Source organism: Polypterus senegalus, chromosome 4 (assembly GCF_016835505.1).
Source record: "Polypterus senegalus isolate Bchr_013 chromosome 4, ASM1683550v1, whole genome shotgun sequence".
Lineage (NCBI taxonomy): Eukaryota > Metazoa > Chordata > Cladistia > Polypteriformes > Polypteridae > Polypterus > Polypterus senegalus.
Window position 1 is genome coordinate 7,336,635 of NC_053157.1, and position 20,156 is coordinate 7,356,790.

A 20,156-nucleotide genomic window follows, 5' to 3' on the forward strand; every position below is an offset into this window, starting at 1 on the left:
ACAATAATCTACACTCCATGGGTGACAGGGCCTTCAGCCCTGACTGATAGCACCCAGACTCTGGAATGACCTACCAAAATTAATCAGATCAGCCGACTCCATGAATTCTTTTAAAACACAACTCAAAACTCATCTGTTCAGGAAGGCCTTTAGCTCAACCTGACTTTATTACCCTTCTTCAGTTTACTTCTCTGTCAAGATGTTAACGTAACCTGTGTGTGTGTGTGTGTGTTAGACCATCAACTATGTTGTCTGTTAGGCTTTCTCTGAATTTACTGTCTTAATCTTCTTTATTTATTTATCTGGTTTGTACAAAGCTATATACTGTATACCCTGCCATTCTTTCTTAAACTCTGTAAAGTGCATTGAGCATGGGAAAGGCGCTATATAAATAAAATGTATTATTATTCTGCGGTGGGTTGGCATCCTGCCCAGGATTGGTTCCTGCCTTGTGCCCTGCGTTGGCTGGGATTGGCTCCAGCAGACCCCCGTGACCCTGTCTTCGGATTCAGCGGGTTAGGAAATGGATGGATGGATGGATGTATTATTATTATTATTAGGATTAATGCTGCTTGGCAGAACTGGAAAGATCTGATGTGGAGTTCTGTGTGATAATTAAATGCCAGTTTGGGTTAATGGGCAGGTGATTAGACCTGTGTTGACTTATGGAGCAGAAACATGGACACTCAGAAGAAAAGAGAAGGCATTCATGGAAAGAACTGAAGTGAGGATGCTGAGATGGATTTCTAGGGGCCTCACTGAAGGATTAAAAAAAAAGGAAATGAGGACAATCACAGTGACACTGGCGTTGTCTTACAGATAAGCTGCATGAAGTACGCATGAGGAGGGTCAGTCATGTGCTGAACAAAGAGGCAAATTAATATGGCAAAAGGACTGTGAAGGCAGAAATGTTCAGACCTCAGAGTGGTGGCAGGCAGAAGGAATGATGGATGGATACGGCAAGCCAAGATCTCACAGCGGATGTTTCTGCAGACAGAAGTGATTGGAGAAGGAGATCCCGTGTGGCTGCACCATCCCCACTGTGGGATTTAACATCCTCAAGGAGTTTTTCTGAAAAACATTTCAAGTCCTGAGCCTCAGTCACTAGAGCCGAATTCATTTCTAGTGTGTTTTGTAGGGTGGAGTGTCCTCACTGACGCTTGTCGACAACAAAGGCGGGGAATCGGTTAAATCAATCAGTCAGTCTCTACAGGGTGGTCCAGATCTAATTATGCAATTATGAAAAGGCGAACACATTGCACCCGCTGTTCGACTGACAACCATCTCCCCACCATTTTGGAATGCAGTGCAGGTGCTGCCATCTATCAGCAACGAAAAGAATTTTTTGTGAATTCTCTACGTAATAAACTTAAGTTATAGCGTAATTAGATCTGGACCACCCTATAGTGACATACAAGCTGAAAGAGTGTGCAGGGCAACTGTGTGTTTTTAAGTGTATCTTCAATCTGAGCCTGGTCCTACAAAGGGGGCCAGCCGTATGGAAAACATCCTGTATGGTTCAAGTCCCCAAGACAGTGCAGTCGAAAGACTTAAATGATTACCACCCAGTGGTGCTGACCTCACACATTATGAAGAATTTGGAAAGGCTAATAGTGGCTCGCTTATAACCCCTTGTCAGATCAGCACTGGGCCCACTGCAGTTTGCCTACGAGAACCACATTGGGGTGGATGATGAGGTCATCCTTCTCCTGATAAAACCTACTCCCTTCTGGAGCAACAGGGCCTTCTCTAGTGCGTTCAACACCATAAAGGCAAGAGAAGCCTGCAGAACAGTGTGCTATTAGCCTCAAGAGAAAACTTAAAAGGAGCCAAACATTCCTTGAGGATTACAAAATTTTCATGAAAGACATTTTAGATAAGGGATATGCTATTAAAGGACTCACAGAAGAAGAAAGAGTGTGGTACATCCCTCACCATGGAGTATATCATCCAAACAAAAATACAATTAAGAGTGTTTTTAACTGTGCAGCCACTTACCAAGGGTTCTTACTGAATGAACAGTTGCTGAAAGGCCCCGACTTAACTAACACTTTCATTGGAGATTTTACGAGATTCAGAGAGCAGCCAATTGCTGCAAGGGAAGCTCCAGCCAGTGTGGGTTGATGCTACCACAGTGTTCTGGATAATGGACTACCTAACTGGTAAACCACAGCTTAAGAACTGTGTACCAGACATGGTCATGAATAGCACAAGGGCTCCAAAGGGAACTGTACTGGCACCCTTCCCGTTTATCTTGTACACCGCAAACTTTAGATGCAATACTGAATCACGTCCTCTGTAGAAATTTTAAGATGACACATCCAGAGTTGAGTGTATCAGAGGTGGGCAGGAAAATGAATGCTGGACACTAGTGATGGACTTTGTTGAATGGTGCAAGTAGAAACACTCGAACCTCAACATCACTAAGACAAAAGAGACAATCATAGAATTCAGAAGTGTGAAGACCACCTCTGTCTCATGGTTGTCATTGATGGTGCAGAGGGGGTGAAGTCATGCAGATACCTCAGGGTTCATTTGAATGACAGGCTTAAGTGGAGTACCTACACAGCGGTTGTATACAAGAAGAAGGAGCAGAGTCGCCTCTTTGTCCTGTGGAGAATGAGGCCATTTAGTGTATGCTGACCAGTCCTGCAGCATTTGTACCCGTCTGAGATGGCCAGTGCATTTTTTCTATACTGTAGTGTGCTGGTCAAATGGAATTAGTGGAGGTGATGCCAACAGACTAAACATACTGATTGAAAAGGCTGGTTCAACCTTGGGAGTCAGGCAGGACTCACTGGCTGCTTCCTACGCTGGACAATGGCTCTCAGCCCCTGTATGAGGTCTTCGCTAAACAGAGGAGTGCATTTAGTTACAGACTGAGATAACTGTGCTGCTCCAAGAAGCGTTATGTCAGGTTGCTTTTACCCTCAGCCATCAGGCTCTATAATGAGTCACCCTTCATTTGAGGTGGCATTGGGCCCTCTGTGTGCTGCATGGTACTGAGCTGGTCTTGGGGGGATCTTAATAGGCAACAATGCATCGTGCGATATATTGTGCCAGTGACCGACATCCTGTACTGTGAAATTGTAACTTGTAAGTATTTGCGATTCTAATTACTTTATACTTTGTAAATATCTACACTTAATTCATTTAATTTACTTCCATGTAATTCTTGTTACATATAAAAAAGCTATGGTACAATGGTATGTTTGTCTATTTCAACCTCATTGTACATTTACAAAACTCTTTTCAATGGATCTGCGTTACAAACCTCTTTGTGGTTCTTGTCGCCCTTTTTGTCGTGCATTCCAGCCCTGTGGTGTACAGTATATGTGAACGCATTCTACACCGTTTCTTGTCTTATGCCGGCCACATGCCTTTGAAATTTCTGTCCTCTTGTGGACGTTACATTATGTCTGAGCAGGGGGCACAGACGCTGAACAGAACTCTTATTGCTTTATATATACAGAGATTTGTACCTTGTTAGCACACTTTTTATGATTCTTGTTATATGGATGTGTGTGCCGTTTTGGTCTTCTTCTGTAATCCTGCAATTTCCTTTGGGATTAACAATATTTGTTTGCTTCTTTCTTTCAATCATGTAATGCCTCTTTCTTTCTTTCATATAGCACCTTTTATACATCCATCCATCTGTCGATCTATCCATTTATCCATGACATAGTGCCTTTTATTCATCTATCTCTCTATCTATCTATTATATAGTGCCTCTATCTGTCTGACTGCCTCTCATCTAATGGGAGCGTCAAGTTTTTGGTTTCAGGGTCCCGAAGCTGTGGACTGATCTGCCTGCTAATATAAAAGATGCCCCCTTCAGTCTCAGCCTTTAAATCAGATTGAAGACGCACGACTTTAGTGTGACTTACCCTGACCAGACCTGCTGATTAGCCGTGCATATGGCATTTCTGTTTCTTAGTCATTTGTACAGAAATAGAAATATCACAATATTTATAAAGAATTAGTAAACCTCATCTATTATATTTCTCTTCTTAGTATCTGAATGTGGCACTTGGTGACACTGCTCTACTGCCAGGCTGCTCTCCTGTATATGGAAAAGTCATCTTTGGTAAAAGAGTGTTGGAACCATCAGATTGAAAGATTCTCTCATCGGATTGAATGGACAGCACAGGCTCCACTACAGAAACTCCAGAAGGGGTAGGCGGTCAGTTGTCTGAGGTCTCCAGGGCGGTGACTTTGTTTTTGACTTTCTCTTGCAGAATTTGAATGTCCTCCATTGTCAACTGGCCATAGTTCATCAGTTAATGAATGGGCAGATATTGTTGGTTTCCATTTATACTTAATCAGTTTACACCTTGCTCTCCAAGTGTTTGAACAAATCTGCACTTATAAGTGTGCCAGTTATTAATTAGTATCATTTATACTGGCATTGTAACTGAAAATTGTTCACAGCTATGTGCCTGCACTCAGTAAAGGGCAAAATATAAAAAATAAGTTGCATTGTAAGTTGTATCTATCTACCTGTTATATAGTGTCTTTCGTATCTACCTATCTGTCTCTCTCTTATATAATGTATTTCATATGTCTATCCTGTAATGCGTTTCTTTCTATATATTACATACTGCCACTCATCCGTCTATCTAGCTATCTATCTATTAATTATATGGTGTATTTCATATCTGTCTGTCTGTCTGTCTATCTATTACATAGTGCCTCTCATTCATCCATCCATCCATCTATCAATCAATCATATAGTGCCTTTCATATCCATCTATCTATCAAGCAATCATATAGTGTCTTTCAAATCTGTCTATCATATAGTGCTTTTCATATCCATCAATCACTCATTCATAAAGTGCCTATCACTCACTCACTCACTCAATCATATAGTGCCTTTCATATCTATCTATCATATAGTGCCTTTCATATATATATCAATCAATCAATCATATGGTGCCTTTCATATCTATCATATTGTGCCTTTCATATCTATCAATCACTCAATCATATAGTGCCTTTCATATCTATCTATCATATAGTGCCTTTCATATCTATCTATCAATCAATCATATAGAGCCTTTCATATCTATCTATCTATCATGTAGTGTTATTTCTGTAATCTATCTATTATATAGTGCCTTTTATCTATCTAATTTGTAGAGGCAGAGAAAATCGCACAAATTAGCTTGAACACTGCAACATCTTGGATGGCTGATTAATTATTCCAGATGGTCAACACTCTACTGCGTATTTTATGAAGTAAAATCACTGGCTGCAAATCAAGAGGAAATGAGTAAAAACCCAATTGTGGCCACACCAGTAGCTGGGCAGGGTGAGATGCAATTGTTAGAAGCATGACAAACAGAGCGGCAGACAGAAAAAACAAGACAAACCAATAAATGAGATCTGCTGTACTTGCTTTCCTTACTTGAGCCCTCCAGTCGGGACCGTATGGCACTTCTTGTGCTCCAGCAGCTGCTCAGGGGTTTTCATGAACTTGTGGCAGACGTCACACTCGAACATGCGCGTGATCAAGTGGATCTGCAGGTGCCTCTCGTACATCATCTTTGTCTTGCAAACAAAGTTGCAAAAGACGCATTCGAAACCTGGAAGGCAACCGGTTGCATGAGTCAGTGCTCTTGGCTCTTCTGGTGCAAGTGGGCTCAAGGTACATGAAACAACATCAGTTTTACTAAGACCAGCAAATAACATACTTTATATGAACTTATCAGCTCTAAACTTATAACTGAACAATTAGTATTTCACAAAGGTTAACATCTCAACAGCTCGGTCTTTAATTTAACATACTTAATCCTACTTAATCTAATTTTGGGTCACACTTGGAGGAGCCTTTCCCAGCAACACCGGGCTCAAGGCATGAAATAGCTCTGTACTGGATGCCAGGTGTCCCACCAGAGTCAGTTTAGAGTGGCTAGTTAACCTAATATGTACAACTTTGGTTATCTGGAGGAAAACTCATTTGGAAAGGGAGACAACAAACAAATCCCACCCAGACAAGGATGAAGTTAGTTATTTGAACCCTGGATGCAGGATCTGTGAAGCAGCAGCGCTAACTGCTTGAAGTTGACAAAACCTTCCCCGAATACACATTAGAACATTAAAAAAAAAAAAAAAAATTGACAAGAACGGATCTGTCAGCTCAACAAAAACCACAAATTCTATCCGCCTGATTTTTCCAAAATAACATCAAGTCCAGATTTGATGGTCCCTTCAGTCCTACTGTCTGCCACACTAAGAAAAACTTTATAACATTTGTGAAAAACCTTACCTTAACACTAGAATTACAGAAGCATTCAAATGTATGCTTTTATTAAATTGTAGAAATAATAATAATAATAGCAGCTCAATACTCAAAACACGAAGTGCCTGGTCTCGAACCGGGACCTTCAGGTTATAAGGCAGCAGTTCTTACCTCTGCACCATTCAAGAATACGTGTAAATTCCCTTGTCGACTGACATTTGAGCTAGAGTTTTTAACTCATTGACAGCCACATGTAAATCAAATGCTTTTTTTTCTTCTTTGGTTATATTCTTGAATAAAAGCGCACGCATTTATTAGATATTTAGACTAAAGTCTAGTGATGAGCAAGCACCAAAGTGTTCGGGTGTTCGGTCCGAACACATTGCGATGTTTGTGTGCTCTACCGAGCACCCGAGTATAATGTACGTCAATGGGAGACAACCAGGCACCCCCTGCTCTAAAGAGGGGAGGGTGCCTGGTCCATTGGAAAAGGTCAGAAAGTGACAGAAACACCACCCAAATGGACCAAGAACAGCATGGGGACGATGTCTGGATGCATCTTGGACTCCCAAGTCTCTGCTGGGAACCAGTTTGTCCGAGTTGTACGCCACTTTTACAGACCAAAACCCCCCAAAAAAATCAATTTTACAGGAAAAATGACGCTCAAAAACATTATATGCCAGTGCCTGCAGGTGAGCTGATGCTCTAAAACATTATATGACAGTGCCTGCATATATAGGACCCGATGACGTGTTCCGGCCAGCCAATCACTGTAATGCCAGCACGTGACATGGCTACTGGCATTACAGCGAGGGCAGTACTTACCTGCCCCTTGATTGGCTGTCTCCAACCCGCGAAACGTGAGGGGCGGTGACTCGAACAAGGCGCACGAGCACATGTGGTGCTCGTTCAAGTAGCGCGATGCTCGAGCCGAACATGCTCACTCATCACTACTAAAGTCTTCACACATTATACACTTCACAATATTATTAGTATAACATGGAAAAAGTTTCTGCTTTAGGTATGTGTTCAGCATTTCTTGTATTTCTCGCATTTCCTTTCATCCTACATTTATCGAGATCGTTGTACACACCGAACACACATGAAACGCATGTATTCCAAATAACAATATACTGTATTATTTACCCGATAAAACTCCAGGCACATCACACGCAGATAAGGAGCCTTGGCTTGAGCTGGAAGAGCAGAGCTCCGTCAAGGCAGGAGATGGGACAGCAGGCTGCTTGCTGCTTGTGCTGATCGACTCATTTACAAACCAAAAGATGCTAATAGTAGAGGTGCAAAGGAATTTAAGGTGGGCCGGGATTACGAGTTTTTTCGTACGCTTCAGGAATTTTAGTGTTAAGAAATTTCCAACTGCGTTTCTGTGTTCTTGTTGAAGTAATTTTAAAGTAACAGCCTGGATCCGTTAGACTAATTCCTTTCATAATTTTCCTCTTAATCTCCCATTGCTTAAAGTGAAAAGGACTGATCTCTACAATGTCTTCTCATAGCTCAGACCTCTCAGTCTTGGAATCAGCCTAGTTGCTCTTCTCTGGGCTTTCTCTAGCACTGCTATGTCTTTTTGTGCAATATGGAGGTCAAAACTGCACACAGTACTCCAGGGTGAGGCCTCACTAGTGAGCCGAGTTGAATTGTGAATGCACAACAAGTAAAAATTCAGTTAAATGGAGTTGGAATTGCGCTCAGGAGTAATGAAAAACAATTAGAATTGAACTGTAATGACAGGAAAAGAGGACTGAAATCCATGAAATTTCACGTTGAAGAGGCGCGGTCTTGACTTGCTCACTGTACTCTGTACATGTCATAATAACAACCCTATAAATCTGTAAAAATTACAAGTCAAACATGATGAATTAAATAGAACAAATCAAATACATGCAAGACAACTAAAGTATGCAACACAATTAGCCCTTCTCACACTTCCGTGTTTTTTCTTCTGGGAGGCAATGTTGACGGGTAAACTCTCTTCTGGTTCACCTAAACCAGGGGTGTCGATTCCAGTCCTGGAGGGCTGCAGTGGCTGCAGGTTTTCATTCTAACCATCTTCTTAATTAGTGACCAGTTTTTGATGCTAATTAATGTCTTTAGCCTTAGCTTTAATTAGCTTGACTCAGGCCCCTTAGTTGTTTTTTCCTTAATTAGCAGCCGGACAGCAATGAGATATAACACAAGCAGGACATGTCCAGCTTACCTGTACTCATTGAACAAAATCTGAAAATAAAGATGAAGGTCTCAGTAAGGTTGATCCCTCAGGTTACCAAAACATTTTAAGAGTTCTTAGAAAAAACCAGAATATCAACAGTTTTGGAAATGTCTGCTGTGGCAGAAAGAGAGCAGCAATAAGCCATGGAATTGAATAACGGGTTTAATTAACAGCAATAATCGGCTTCTCATTAAGGAACTGGTTGGAGTTTGAAGCCCCAATTTAGCTGGTCATCTGTTGGCTTGTTTCATGTCTCATTTCTGTTTGGCTGTCATTTAATGAAGAAAATAATCAAATCAGAAGACTTAATCTTCTGACTTAAAAACAGGGCTATTAAAATAGAGGGAAAGGAAGTTAATTAGCAGTGAAAATTGGACACTAATTAGGAAAAGGGTTAGAAAGAAAACCTGCAGCCACTGTGGCCCTCCAGGCCTGGAGTTTGACTCATGTGACCTAAACAATGACAGAATCGCTCAACAAAAGCTTCTGTAATGTCCCTCCCTGCTCAAATTCTAAACATAACAATCCTTGACTGAGTTTCAACAACCTTCCCAATGATGAAACATAGTGAAGAAAATGGATCCAAGTAAGAAAAAGTGACTGAGGGCTAAATTTGGTATATGCTGTGGCAGAACTTATGGTGGTAGCCAACACTTTACATCTGATGAGCGCACATTCTCACGTGTGATGGAACAACTCCTGTAACTGCCATTATTTTTCAAAGTTGACTTTTTTTTTTTAGTTTTTGGAGTTTCCTGATGTTATAAGTTAGTGGTGATGGCCAAATATGCCTTCATTTTGGTCATAGCACGATGGAAGAAGCTGGTATGGACCAAGGTTATTGTAGTTTTTACTTTTTATAATAGTTTTTGTTTCTATAATTTTTCTGACCTTACTTGGAATTTCAGTTTAGTTTTAGTTTTCCTTCATCGTGTATTTTTAGTTTTAATTTAGTTTTTATTTCACAAAGACATTTCTATTTTACTTTTATATCCATTAGTTTCAGTTTTAGTTTTTGTTATACCTGCATTTTTATTACTCTTTAATTTAATATTGTTTATTATCAGTATGCTGGTGCTGGAGTATGTGAATTTCCCCTTGGGATTAATAAAGTATCTATCTATCTATCTATAGTACTAGGGTGTTGTACCATGTTAGCCATTATGAATGTAGAGAAAAGCCAAGCAAAATGACACCTTTTATTTGCGAACTAAAAATATTACAATATGCAAGCTTTTAAGGCAACTCAGGCCCCTTCTTCAAGCAAGATGTAATCAATATCTATCTATCTAATCCTGCCAACTACACTATCTATCTATCTGCCAACTACACTATCTATCTATCTATCTATCTATCTAAGGTATGGTTAAACATCTACTATGGGGTTTTGTTTTATAGGATTTGGATATAATATGAGTTTAATGTTACTGGAAGCTTACACCTCTACATGGTTTACTGTATATGTTTCTTGCCTGATAAATCAAAACCAGATACCGAATGTGAACAATTTTATAATTTTTTAAATATTTTTGATGTCATTTGTGCTGAACAAATGTGCAAAGACTGTTACCACTTTTTATCTTTTCCTTTTATTGCCCGGAATGGACCAATCTGTAATGAAATGTAGGTGAATTTTAAGGTTTGAGGTTTTTTTTCCTCTAAATGTCTGAGATAAAGAATAATATATACATTATCTAAACCTGTTTATCCAGAGCAGAATCACAGGAAACTTGGAGCCTACCCCAGCAGGTTTGGAGGCGAGGCAGAAAAAATCCCTGGTATGCAAAAAGAATATGATAGTTCAACTATAGCTTGAGAGAGACTGAAAAATTGAAAAAAGGGGGACAAATATTTTAAGATATAATTTTGCTACTGGATTATTTTCACAATATCAGGTATTTTGAGCTGTGAATATAAACTAAAAAAAGATAAATTAATAAATATAAAATACAAAAACACATTAGTATCTATATATATAATTCACTAAGGCAAGACACCCATGGAAAACACGCTGGAAGGGGTGTGGATTCACTAAGCTGCCGACAAGTAAGACATCTATGGCGCATGCAGGGAGGAGCCATGCTCACCAACTCCAAGACCATTGGATATGACGACAACTCGCAGAGCCACGCCCACGAATTCGGATGCGATGACACAGAAAGAATAGCGTCATTTATATTCGTCTGTCGTAGAGGCCTCATGTACTTCCGAGCCACCTTGACTGTTCATAGAGGCATGTTTCTCGCGGAGGTGAGTCGCCACATGCAGCGTGTGAAACGGTTTGCGAGGGGTATTCCATGGAATCCTTAAAACAATCCTTTACAACTGAGGTTAAAACACAATGAAGTAAGCAGTCTTTAAAAACCGACTTTTCAGTTACGACGCACAACCTCGTGCACCATAGCAAACTGTTTTACACGCTACATACAGCAATTCGCATCCGCGACAAACATGCGTCTTCTACACTCATGGACAATTATATGTTGCTCTCTCCAGAGTTCCATCTTTTCATTCACTTTCTGTTGTATCCTCAAACCCTCTCTTTTTAGACAACTGTGTCTTTCCAGAAGTGTTCAACCATCAATAAATAATTATACGGCGTTTGTTATGCCGCGGGTTCACTATTGTGCTGTATTTTGCTCTCTCCAGAGTTCCATCTTTTCATTCACTTTCTGTTGTATCCTCAAACCCTTCCTTTTTAGACAACTGTGCCTTTCCAGAAGTGTTTAACATTCAATAAATAATTATGCATGAGATTGAGCGTGTGTCTATGCGTGGGTAAGCCGTTGAACCCCATTCGGGCTGCAAACCGTGGAATTCCCATTAAGTGCGACTCATATGCTCCCACTGGTTGCGTCCCTACCCTTTGTACACACCCCCCTCCCACCTCGCTACTACCGTGGTCGGGTGTCTTGGTGGATTATATATAGAAAAGCAGCCAACGACTCAAGTGACGAGTTGGAGGTGGGCACATGAGCGGGCAGTGCATACTGAACGAGAAATCGGCAGACTAGCATGACGGAGAGAGTTGAATGGACGTCCTTCTCCTCTCCTCCCGTTCCACCCTCCGCGCCTGAGTGCCATCCACCCTCATCCCTCCGTCTGGCAGGAGAAGACGTGAAGGCAGTCCGCCAGTTTTCAGTCACGGACGATTGTGTGTTGGTTCGTTCCGTGCATTGTTACAATGTTGCTTTTCTTGCTGATTTATTACATTACCGATTTTTCAAATGTTAATTTTCTCCCTGTGCTTAAAAATCATTAAAAAAACGGCCTGATTATGTGGCGTATGGTATGCCACGGGTTGGCTTGTGTTTAGTATTTCACCAGTTGGCAGACTCTCTTCAACCTATACCTATGGTTCAGTAGAGACACTGCCAACTCAGGAATTTTACAAGGTTTGTGTCGCTTCATTGTTAAACGACTTTTTTAAAGCAAAGGTGATTAGTCAGCAACAATATGATGATCTTGTGTAATGACCAAGTCAGTCTCTCGATCAGCGCCATTTTATTTTCAAAAAGGATTTCTCCTGTGCAAAGTGGCAGGTGAATTATTGTCAACAGAAAGCAAGCACCTGAGAAATAAACTGAAACATTACTCACTCGATTTTAATGTCCATATGGTAGCAGGTTTAGTTGACCACCACATTTAGATTTCAGGCATTTGAATTACATCTTGATATACAAGAAGTGCAAAGAAAGGCGGCACAGTAAATCGCTTTCTATTTCACACGCTTTTGCTGCGTCAACACCGGCCCTCCATCACCAGCTGCCATTCACTGGATGAATATATGCAGGTGGCTCATGGGGGATGACTTTCTGTTTTAGAGTTTAAAGTTACAAGTAAGACATCTATGGCGCACGCAGGGAGGAGCCATGCTCACCAACTCCAAGACCATTGGATATGACGACAACTCGTAGAGCCACGCCCACGAATTCGGACGCGATGACACAGAAAGAACAGCGTCATTTATATTCGTCTGTCGTGGAGGCCTCATGTACTTCCGAGCCACATTGACTGTTCATAGAGGCATGTTTCTCGCGGAGGTGAGTCGCCATATGCAGCGTGTGAAACGGTTTGCGAGGGGTATCCCATGGAATCCTTAAAACAATCCTTTACAACTGAGGTTAAAACACAATGAAGTAAGCAGTCTTTAAAAACCGACTTTTCGGTTACGACGGTTACAGTAAATCGCTTTCTATTTCACACGCTTTTGCTGCGTCAACACCGGCCCTCCATCACCAGCTGCCATTCACTGGATGAATATATGCAGGTGGCTCATTGGGGATGACTTTCTGTTTTAGAGTTTAAAGTTACAAGGGTTAAAGAGTAACGACAAGAATATTCATTCAAAAATGAAAACTAAAAGCATTTTTAGTATATTATTATTTTATTTCAGTTGGTCTTTCCAGTTACTTTAATAGTTTCGTTTAGTTGTAGTGTTTCATTTCAGTTTTGTTAATTATTTTATTTCAGTTTACAAAAATGTTTTTTTAATAATAGTTTCAGTTTTAATTTTAGTTTTTGTTAACTATAATAACCTTGGTATGGACACAGTATTTTACATAATATAAGACAAAAACCTCCACCAACCAAAGAGGAAAGACCGCCTACCATTGAAAACGTTGAATTACGATCATGTGATTTAAATGCTGCAATGGCGTGATTTAAATGGCAGGTGTTACTGATTCATGGAAAAAAAACAACAATATTGTGTATGTGAAGCTCAGGAAAAATGAAATCTAGAGATCATTAATTAGAGAGGCAACATCATTTTCTCTATTTGCCAAAAAATTGAAAGATGTGACATACGAGGTTTTTCCATAGTTGGTGAGCATTGCATATGTGCTGCCTTAAGGCTGATTTATATTTCTGCGTTGAGCCAATGCCATCCGGTGATGTAGGCGACAAATGCATGAAAAAGTGAAAAAATGTGAGGGACATATCCATTCGCATTCAGAAGAAAATGTGTAGGAAGAAGGGCAAAACCTGCCTGCATTTTAATGGATCGTTTGCTTTTGTTATGTGCTACAAAAACCGCCAACTAGTGGTCAGGCGAATATAAACTGCTTTCCATTAATAGCGATGGCGTCAGCACCACACAGAAATATAAATTAGTGTTCAAGACTGATGCTGTGCCTTTATTAGCTGGAACAACTTTTGTGTTGTACCGACGCAGTTTGCCCTTTTTATGAGTACCCGGGGTTTGACGGTATTGCCCCTCTAGTGGGATTTTGAGTAAATCCAAGTAGTCAAAACAGATGGAGGGCTGGAAACGTCTACGTCAGTCACAGGTGCTTCTGGACTGTGCAAAGACGGCAACGACTCAAGTGACGAGTTGGAGGCGGGCACATGAGCGGGCAGTGCATACTGAACGAGAAATCAGCAGATTAGCATGACGGTATTCACGATGGTAGCACTTATGTTTGTAGCCAACACTTTAAATCTGATGGGTTTACATTGCATACGTGTTGCTTTAAGGCTGATTTATACTTCTGTGTTGAGCCTTCGCCTTACCTATGTAGTCGTCTTCATCTCCTATGGTGTATGTATGGCGTAGTCTGGTGCGCGCCTCTTCAAAAATGTGACTACGCACTGTGTTGATGCGGGCCCTACACAGATCACTATGACTCTCACTGCCCAGGCTGGTAACTATGTTATTTCCTGAAACGCATTTCCGTTCCTGTTCCGGTTTGGATGGACATCCTTCGTAAAGAGCTGGGTGTTTCCCAATGTCCTGGATAAATTGTCCACCATGGCCTGGTCATTCTGGCCCTCTAATCATCCCTTGTCTCTGATTGGCTAACTATTTCTCACCCCTTCTCCACCTAGCAGCTAACATGTGCTGAGCATACTGGCACAAAAAATGGCTGCGCTTACATCATCCATGTGGGTGCTGCACATTAGTGGTGGTTGACGTGGCTCCTCATTCACTGTGTAAAGTGCTTTAAGAACCATGAAAAATGTAATGAATTATTATTATTACAATTATTAATGGACAGACTGGCACTGTTTACTGAAGACACTATAAATATTGTGTTAAGCAGGAAAGTGTGTGGGGGGGAAAATTGTCGACAGATTGGACTAAACATATTTATCAGCAAATCAGTTTGTAAAGCTTCTGTAAAAAGGCTGCTGCTTACACAACGCGCCCTAAGAGATGCTGCAGATTTACCAATAAACTAACCTGTTTAATCAAAGTATGCTGAGTTGCCTTCAGTGATATTTAAATACCAGAGTTGTACACCATTACCTCATTCACATCAGCATTTTAAGCTCTGGTCCTGAAAAACATCGCATCTTCTACTTTTGATTTCAACTAAGATCGGCGCCTAATGAAACCTGAATTAGTGAAGGTCAAATTTTTAAATTGCTTTTAGTTAGCTACATGCAGGCTAATGAGAGGTTGGCTAAAATTGAGGGCCTTTGCTAATAACATCATGACAGACACAGACAGGAAGGCCAGGGAACTCCTAAGTAGTGTGAGCAAACAGAGCTCAGCTTAAGGCTGCCAACTGTCGTTCTCTGGAAATGAGGACATTTGGGTCAAAAAATGAGGACTTTTGAGGACGCCTTTCCCTAGGATGCCATAATACGCCTTTATACTGTCTTATGGTTTTTAAAATGATATAAACCTTTAGTAACAGTTTATCATTTCTTTTTCTTCTTTCAGCCTCCCCCATTAGGGGTTGCCACGGCGGATCATCTTCTTCCATATCTTTCTGTCCTCTGCATCTTGTTCTGTTACACGCATCACCTGCATGTCCTCTCTCACCACATTCATAAACCTTCGCTTAGGCCTTCCTCTTCCCTGGCAGCTTTATCCTTAGCACCCTTCTCCCAATATACTTACCATCTCTCCTCTGCACATGTCCAAACCAACGCCATCTTGCCTCTCTGACTTTGTCTCCTAACCGTCCACCCTGAGCTGACCCTCTGATGTCCTCATTTCTAATCCTGTCCATCTTCGTCACACCCAATGCCAATCTTAGTGTCTTTAACACTGCCACCTCCAGCTCTGTCTCCTGTGTCACCGTCTCCAGCCCATATAACATAGCTGGTGTCACTACCGTACTGTGGACCTTCCCTTTCACTCTTGCTGATACCCGTCTGTCACAAATCACTCCTGACACTCTTCTCCACCCACTCCACCCTGCCTGCACTCTCTTTTTCACTTCTCTTCCACAATCCCCGTTACTCTGCACTGTTGAGCCCAATAACCCATTATATATTGTGAATACGTCAAGCCTCTTAAATTAACAGACTTCATTCCTTCCATTCTTATTTGGGTAGCTTAACTGTCATAAAGCTGTAAAAAATAATACAAGTGGTAAATTCACCTCTTGTAAAAAAAATTACTCTTTTCAATTTAGTTTATTTGCATTTATCTACATTCTTTTATATTTTTCCACTGAAGCCATTTTTCTCAGTAAATCTGGGTTCTTGGATAAAAATGAATAGAAATCTTTACATCGCCTGCTACTGAAATTAAATCTTGGGAGTTTTGGCTCCTCAATTGAGTCTGTTCTGCCCTTTAGAAAGTAAGGAGATTTGTTGTTCATGTCGTCTGTAAACTCACACTTTCTTTTTGGCGTAATGGGTATTTGTGAATTTATGTAAATGAAAGAATTATCAAAATATTAAATTACTTGAAGTGACTTATTATTTGATCAACTGATAAGTAAAAAGATATTGCATTTATATGACAGAATAAATGTGTGTTTTTTTTTTTTTTAATTAACTGAAACTTTAACAGTTGGCTCATTCATTTACAATTATAAATCCATTTTGGAACAACGGGTGGTAATAACAATATTTACCAATAAAATATTTCAAAGCAGTACTCACTCGCGCTTAAATATGGCAAACTGTAACTGGATGTATGAAATCTTTTGTTTAACCGAGCTGTTGAAAGAAGAATCGGAAATAAGATCTCACATAGAAAACATGATATTGTAATTTCGATTTTGAATAAATTCACTTAGATACAGTGAATTAGGATTACAAATAATTAAGGAAAGGAACAACATTTATAATGAACTGTCTAATCATCAAGAAGATAGAGCCGAATTCAAAAGACCAAGTGAAAAAGCCCAGTTGGACAGACGTTGACTATTTTCATATTTTCATCAATATCTGCGTTGTTTACTACCAGAATGAAATTTTAGATTTGGGGTAGGGTGGGTGTAAGTGTGCGCACTACTTCCGGAAATGCTAATTGGTGTACGGATTTCAATTTTTACCAATGATAAGGATATGGAGATTTGAAAATTTTAGGAGCCAAAATTCTGGACATCTAAAAAATTTTATAAATTCCTCCTGGACAGTCCATGGCTTGTTAAAAATGAGGACATGTCCCGGGAAAATGAGGACAGTTGGCAGCCCTAGCTCAAGTAGAAAAGCATGCTGAGTAGAAATGACACTCTTTTCAGTCAGAGGCCCCATTAGTGACTTTAACCAAAGCTATCACCCTTAAGTTTTACTGCCTGAGGCGGTCATTCTCAATTCTGTGTGAAGAGTTTGGACCTGACTTTCCATCATGGGTGACCAGTAGCGATGGCCCATTACGGAAGTGCCACCTGTGCAAAAAGAACCATGGGGAAAAGAAAGTTCACCCTCCTTCAGTGCTGTGATTTTGTTAGTCAGGGTCTAAATCATAATTGTGTTATCACTAACTTCTATAAACATGGGAACTGCAAGTGACAAATAAAACACGACAGATTTCAATATGCAGGCAGTCCCCAGGTTACGTACGAGATAGGGACTGTAGGTTTGTTCTTAAGTTGAATTTGTATGTAAGTCAGAACAGGTACATTATTTTAATGAATGCTATTGTTGACCGACTGTAAGCAAGTGCTCTGCCAATCAATGATGGAGTTTCACCTCCCTCTGACCTTTTTATTATTTCAACTTTATTCTCAATGGTGATGGTTTTTCTCTTCTTATTGTATCACCAGCACTTGCATCAGATTTGTGTTTCAGAGACATTCTTGAAAGGTGAAGACAAAAGATTAAGATGAGCTCTTCTGCACAGCACTGTACATGCTGTCACAGCAGGAAGGCACCCGTCACCAACACGTCTGATGTACTGACAAGAGACAACTTCCTGCTATGTATGTAACAGTACAAGCAGGCTTGCTATTGAGAATGAATGGGGGCGGCAAGCCCACCTCACAGTCACCTCCACTACAGTATGCTGCCTGCAGCGTCCGCCCACCGAGAACGAACATGGTGCGGCCAAAGGTGGCTAGTGAATCGCCCCCATTCAACAGGCACCCATCCAAGGCACACTACAATGCTACCCTCTGCCGCCCTGTTCAGCCTTAATAGCCTCTGTTCAGCCACAACCGGGTCACCAATTGCAACATTAACAGCCGCCACCCGAGAAGGAACGGAGCAGCCATGTGTGATGGGCGGGCAGTGAAATGTCCCCCTCCGCTCCATCCAGCCAGCGTCCAGTCAGGAGCAGTAGCTGCGGTGGCGTAGTGGATGGGCAGTGATCCACCCCATCAAGCCTCCGTCCTGCACACGAGCGATAGCTGTGGCCCCGGTGACTATGGACCACGGGTCAACGCTTGCTGGTGGGAGCCGCCCGAGGGACACTACACTGCGCGAGCAGCAAAATTGCCCCCCTCCATACACTGCTTGCAGCATCCCCAGGCCGAAGATGACGGAGCGGCAGTTACTGTGGTGCATGCGTCGCAGCTGCGGCCCCGTTTGTCATAGGTTGGATTTCCGTAATTTGGGGACAACCTGTATTGTTATTTATTTCCAAAAAGTAAGGAAACATTCAGAAACCATGTGGGGAAAAAATAAGTAGACCCTTCCAACTTCCATAATAATTAACAAGAGTATTTAGCAGTCAGATGTTACAACTCAAATGCACGAGATCTGTTAATTCGCAAAAAGTGTCACCTCCTCTATAAAAGCAAAACTTTTGGCAATTTGGTCTTCTGGAGCACTCGGGACTCTGCTTACATCACGCCAAGATGCAAGGACATCAGCCCTGACCTCAGAGAAGCACTTGTTGCTGCTCATCAATTTGGGTTTAGTTATAAGGCCATTTCCAAATACTCTGAAAATCACCCTTCTACAGTCGTGGCCAAAAGTTTTGAGAATGACCCAAATGTTGGTTTTCACAAAGTTTGCTGCTTCAGTGTTTTGAGATCTTTGTGTCAGATGATTCTATGGTAGACTGAAGTAGAATTACAAGCATTTCACAAGTTTCGAACACTTTTATTGACAATTACATGAAGTTTATGCAAAGAGTATTTGCAGTGTTGGCCCTCTGCAATTTACCCAGGAATGCTGGCAATCAATGTCTGACTGATGGCAGCCCATTCTTGCAGAATCAATGCTTGGAGTTTGTCAGAATTGGTGGGTTTTGATTGTTCACCCGCCTCTCGAGGATTAACCACAAGTTCTCAATGGGATTAAGGTCTGGGGAGTTTCCTGGCCATGGAGCCCAACATTTCGAGCCATTTAGTTAGCACTTTTGCCTTATAGCCCGGTGCTCCATCAAGCTGGAAAAGGCGTTGTTGGTCACCAAACTGTTCTTGGATGGTTAGGAGAAGTTGCTCTTGCAGGATGTTTTGGTCCCATTCTTTATTCATGGCTTGTGATTGGGGCACCATCAGGGCAGAACTTGCTCAGGAATGGCAGCAAGCAGGTGTAAGTGAGGCAAAGACTTCTAGAGGATGACCTGGTGGTTGTCAAGAAGGGCAGCAAAGAAGCCAAGAAAAACATCAGGGACAGACTGATATTCTGCAAAAGGTACAGGGATTGGACCGCTGAGGTCAAGTCATTTTCTCTGATGAATCCCTTTTGAGATTGTTTGGGGCATCCGGAAAAAAGAAAAGGTGAGTGGCATTACCATCAGTCCTGTGTCATGCCAATAGTAAAGCATCCTGAGACCATTCATGTCAGCCAAGGCAGTTGCTCACTCACAATTTTGAGTAAAGAATGGGGCCAAAACATCCTGCGAGAGCAACTTCTCCCAACCATCCAAAAACATGCCTTTTCCAGCATGATGGAGCACTAGGCCATAAGGCAAAACTAAGAATTAAATGGCTCAGGGAACAAAACATTGACATTTGGGTTCCATGGCCAGGAAACTCACCACTGAGAACTTGTGGTGAATCCTCAAGAGGCGGGTGGACAAACAAAAACCCTCAAATTCTGACAAACTCCATGCGTTGATTTGGAAGAATGGGCTGCCATCAGACAGGATTTGGCCCAGAAGTTGATTGCCAGCATGCCAGAGAGAATTGCAGAGGTCTTGGAAAAGAAAGAATGGCCAACAGTGGAAATATGGACTCTTTGTATAAACTTCATGTCATTGTCAATAAAAGCCTTTGAAACTTCTGAAATGATTGTAATTCTACTTCAGTATCCAGAGAAACATCTGACAGAAAGATCTAAAAATACGGAAGCAGCAAACTTTGCGAAAACCAACACTTGTGTCATTCTCAAAACTTTTTGGCCACGGCTGCACAGTGAGAAGGGTGGCTTCTAAATGGAGAACTTTCATGACAGCTGCCGGTCATCCGAGTAAAATTCAGCCCAGGGTCTGACCATTTAATGCTCAGAGAAATTAAGAAAAACCTACAGATCATGGTGCGTATGTTATATGTTCATGTTGTTGACAGTATAGTTAGAAAACAAATTAATTAATGTGTTTTTCATGGAAGG

At 41.2% G+C, this 20,156-nt stretch overlaps 1 protein-coding gene across 3 annotated transcripts in view; it reads right to left on the reverse strand.

Annotated features, from left to right (window-relative positions):
* Nucleotides 1–20,156, reverse strand: part of znf827 (zinc finger protein 827) — a 224,708-nt gene that overhangs the window by 16,959 nt on the left and 187,593 nt on the right. For all 3 annotated transcript variants that reach the window (XM_039750210.1, XM_039750211.1, XM_039750209.1), the window contains one exon: nucleotides 5,408–5,585. In XM_039750210.1, coding sequence (XP_039606144.1) covers nucleotides 5,408–5,585 — 178 coding nt within the window. The remainder of the gene's footprint in view (nucleotides 1–5,407; nucleotides 5,586–20,156) is intronic.